General features: G+C 24.7%; 2 protein-coding genes across 2 annotated transcripts in view; one reads left to right on the top strand and one right to left on the bottom strand.

Moving 5' to 3' along the window:
• Positions 1 to 496: 496 nt before the first annotated feature.
• Positions 497 to 1,291, bottom strand: LOC108579103 (transmembrane protein 242). The gene is given in 3 exon segments (XM_017942546.1): positions 497 to 797; positions 799 to 844; positions 1,249 to 1,291. Coding segments are annotated over 3 exon segments (390 nt in total).
• Positions 1,292 to 2,720: 1,429 nt separating this feature from the next.
• The window catches only part of LOC108579051 (rap1 GTPase-GDP dissociation stimulator 1-B), a 5,227-nt gene continuing 4,475 nt past the window's right edge, over positions 2,721 to 3,472 (top strand). Inside the window, exons 1-2 of the mRNA XM_017942480.1 lie at positions 2,721 to 2,730; positions 3,286 to 3,414. Coding sequence (XP_017797969.1) covers positions 2,721 to 2,730; positions 3,286 to 3,414 — 139 coding nt within the window. The remainder of the gene's footprint in view (positions 2,731 to 3,285; positions 3,415 to 3,472) is intronic.

Below are 3,472 nucleotides of genomic sequence, written 5' to 3'. Positions count from 1 at the left end.
AAATGCAATAAATTTGCCACAAGTATCATTTTGAATTAAATAAATAAGTACAGAATTAAAAAATGTCTGTTTTATATAAATATATTAATGCAACTATTAAATATTTTTATAAACTAAAATGCTTTATTTGCTGTAAGATTGTGAATGAAGAGTGCTTATATTTGTTGAAATTAAGGTATGAAAATTTAATATAGCATGTAACATTTACAACTCAAAACCTTAGGTTTTATTTACTAATGTATAATATGTATGTACAGTGTAAATATAAAAACACAAAATAAAATACTACACTAGATGTTTCAGTTGTAACGTACCAGGCAGTGCAAAGTTCTACTGTCATTTTAATATATATAATTCAAATTATTCTTTTTACCAATCAATGTAAAGTCTTTTCCATAACTTCCAACAATCTTCTTATTTTAAAGATCTTTATAACATTAAAAAATTCTTTAGAAAAACTGCTTACTTAGTTAAACTACTTACTATATGAATAAGATTATTTTTTAATACCCCATTCTTCAGAAACATATTTTAATAAATCGGTAAGGTTTTCAAATTCAGTTCTACTTTGAGGGGGATCATTTTTTGGTATTCTTGGTAGAAGGTTTCCAACTTTTAGTCGAAATTCTTCAGCAGTTGTAGCACCAGAAAGCTTCCAAATTCCATAAAAAAGGATTCCACAACCACTAACTGCCCATACAGAACCCCAAAACAAAGCTCTTGTAGCAAGTGCAGCCCCAGACTCAGGAAGTCCTTTTCCTCCCATAAATCCAATATCAAAACTCTTGGTATCTTGTTCCAGCCATAGCAGAAATTCCTGCTATTCCACTTAAGAATATTGTACCTGGAACATAAATTATTAATTTATTAAAAGTACTCTTAATTATAACTTTGTAGCAACCTAATTGTACTAAAAATAATTTCAACTCAGTTAAACAAAAAATATAGGTTATGTATGATTTCGAGTTTTATAGTACAAAATGCAAAAACTATACAAATTTGGATTTGAATTTTATTTAGTTTTAATATCATTAAATTAAATTTAAATTTATTGTAAACTGTTCGTTTAAAAGAGGCCCTTTAAATTTGCTGTTTACTATATGCTTAATTATGATGATAAACAAGAATAAACAATTAAAAGAAAAGATCATTCTATCTTTTATTTAAATTCACATCTTCTACAGGTTAATAGTTTAATATTACTAATATTCAAGTTATTAAACGTAAGAAATTTAAACATAAACTTACCGTAAAATCTTTCCTTTTTTTTTTTTTCGTTTATTTCTGACATGGCTTATGTTTTTAATTTAAATTATTGTTTTCCTTATTGTTACAATGTATCATGTTACTAAGCCTTCGATTGAGAAAGTCTCCGACAAAATTCAAAGGAAATCTAAATAAAGCAACTTACAAAATTGCAACACGTTTCTTTGGCTGTGTTTACACATGTAAGTAACTCACACGTTGTTCCATAGATGTATGCACAATCTTTATGAAATAAATATAAAATATGCAATACAGAATTAGAAGCTTTAAAAAACTTTTATTACATTGCTATAATCCATACGGAATTAATAAATAAAATTTATTTTGTCGTTTTAATGTATATTTTTATTATGATATAATTTAACATAGGACTAAAATATATTCATAACTACTTAAATCATTAAAATGAGTATAATTTAATAGAAATTATATGTAATACGTATAACAATATGTAATACAAATTAAGATATATTTTGTTATATCAATACGAAATTCTTATCAATCTTAGTAATGTTTGTTTATATAAAATAAAATATTAAATTTCACAAAAATTTTAGAGTAAAAGAATTAAAATTGATTTGATATCTATCAAAAATTTTTCCTATTAAAAGGGTATAACGTTTTGAAAGTACTTTAATAAAAATAAAACTTATTTTCATTCCTAATTTACAAGAAAAATATTGTTTCATAATGTTTCAAGTATACATTAGTTTCTTATTGTTCAATATTTTTATTAGTAATACTTATATTTTTTCAATTTATTTTATATCAAATAATTAATATTAGTCCCCCTTACATTAATGTACTTTCTAAAATGTATCAATTGTTGCCAACGTAAGAAATTTTTAGATTAACATTAACAATGTCTTTTACAAACATCAAATAAAAGCTACAAACATAAATTAAGATCTATAGAACAAAAATTAAAGCTAATTTAAGCTTATATTATCCAAAAATTTTTTTTCTGGACACATGATTATTGCAGTGTTACGTAGATACTTGGGGAATTTAATGGAGTTGTCGCTCATGGAGCGCTAAAGCACTGTTTTACACCTGAGCAATATTTCTTTGCGTAGCAACGAGGATAAATATTTATTTACATAAGTAGTTGTAAATAGTAGTCAATGATAGTTTACGATATATTTTATCGAATTTCTTTGTTCATTGCTTTGGCCACACCGTTGTACAATTTATATTCAGCGCGTTTTAGAATTCACACTACGGGGAGCCACATGAGCCACATAACGCAGTAGTATAATGTTTTAATGATGACATGTGAAATTGGATTAAGATTTTGCTAGCTATTGTGCTGCACAAAAATTTAACTTTCTCATCTAACGAATTATAATTTATGGAATGTCCTTTAAAGATGTTTCTTTCACGTTAAATAAATTTCATTGTTAATTTGGAAAAGAAATTTCAGTTTTATAAAATTTGAAATTAAGATAAGAAAAATGATGGAAGGTAGCGTACTAAAAAGTATTATTTGTTATATTGGAAAATGGATTTTAACTAATTTTAGTGACAATTTGTAATAAAAATATTTGATGTCAAAACATTTGCTGACATTTATGTTTAATCGTTCTTCTTCTTTACTGGTCTTTTATTATTTCAAGATAAAACTTCAAAAAATTATGAAAAAATTCGTGTAAAGTGTGTTTTACAATAAAAATTAGGTTCAGATTTTGAGAAGAAATTTAAAAAGATTTTTAAAAAACAATAAAAATGTGTCAAATGTTCAATTGATAACAGTGAATATTAAATACTTTTCTGAAATTAATGTTAACTAAATTTTGTACACAGTGTATTATATACAACTTCAATAACATAAAAAATGTGTATCATATTTCGTAACACATAAAGAATAAATATTTTATTGTGTATATATTGTGTACTTATGTACATTGTATTTGTGATAAATAAAATACTTGTTGAAATTCCTTATGTATGTTTTTAAGTTAAACATTCATATCTGTTGGGATAAACATTGATTGATTAAAAAATGTATTTTCCTTTTAGGAGAATTGAAACACGATATTGACAAATTAATTGAAGAACTACGGTTTGTTGTAAAATCTGAGAAAGAGATTAAAGATATCATCCCTATTTTAGATTCCATTGTCAACGTTAGCAAAGCTTCCATTGGAGGTATCAGTTGTTTTTTTTTTCATTTTTTTAGTTAACATATTACTCAAATGAATATTTG

This window comes from Habropoda laboriosa, unplaced genomic scaffold, assembly GCF_001263275.1.
Source record: "Habropoda laboriosa isolate 0110345459 unplaced genomic scaffold, ASM126327v1 scaffold42, whole genome shotgun sequence".
Taxonomy (NCBI): Eukaryota; Metazoa; Arthropoda; class Insecta; order Hymenoptera; family Apidae; genus Habropoda; species Habropoda laboriosa.
The sequence above is the reverse complement of the archived record's forward strand: the minus strand, read 5'-3'. Positions and strand labels throughout refer to the sequence as shown.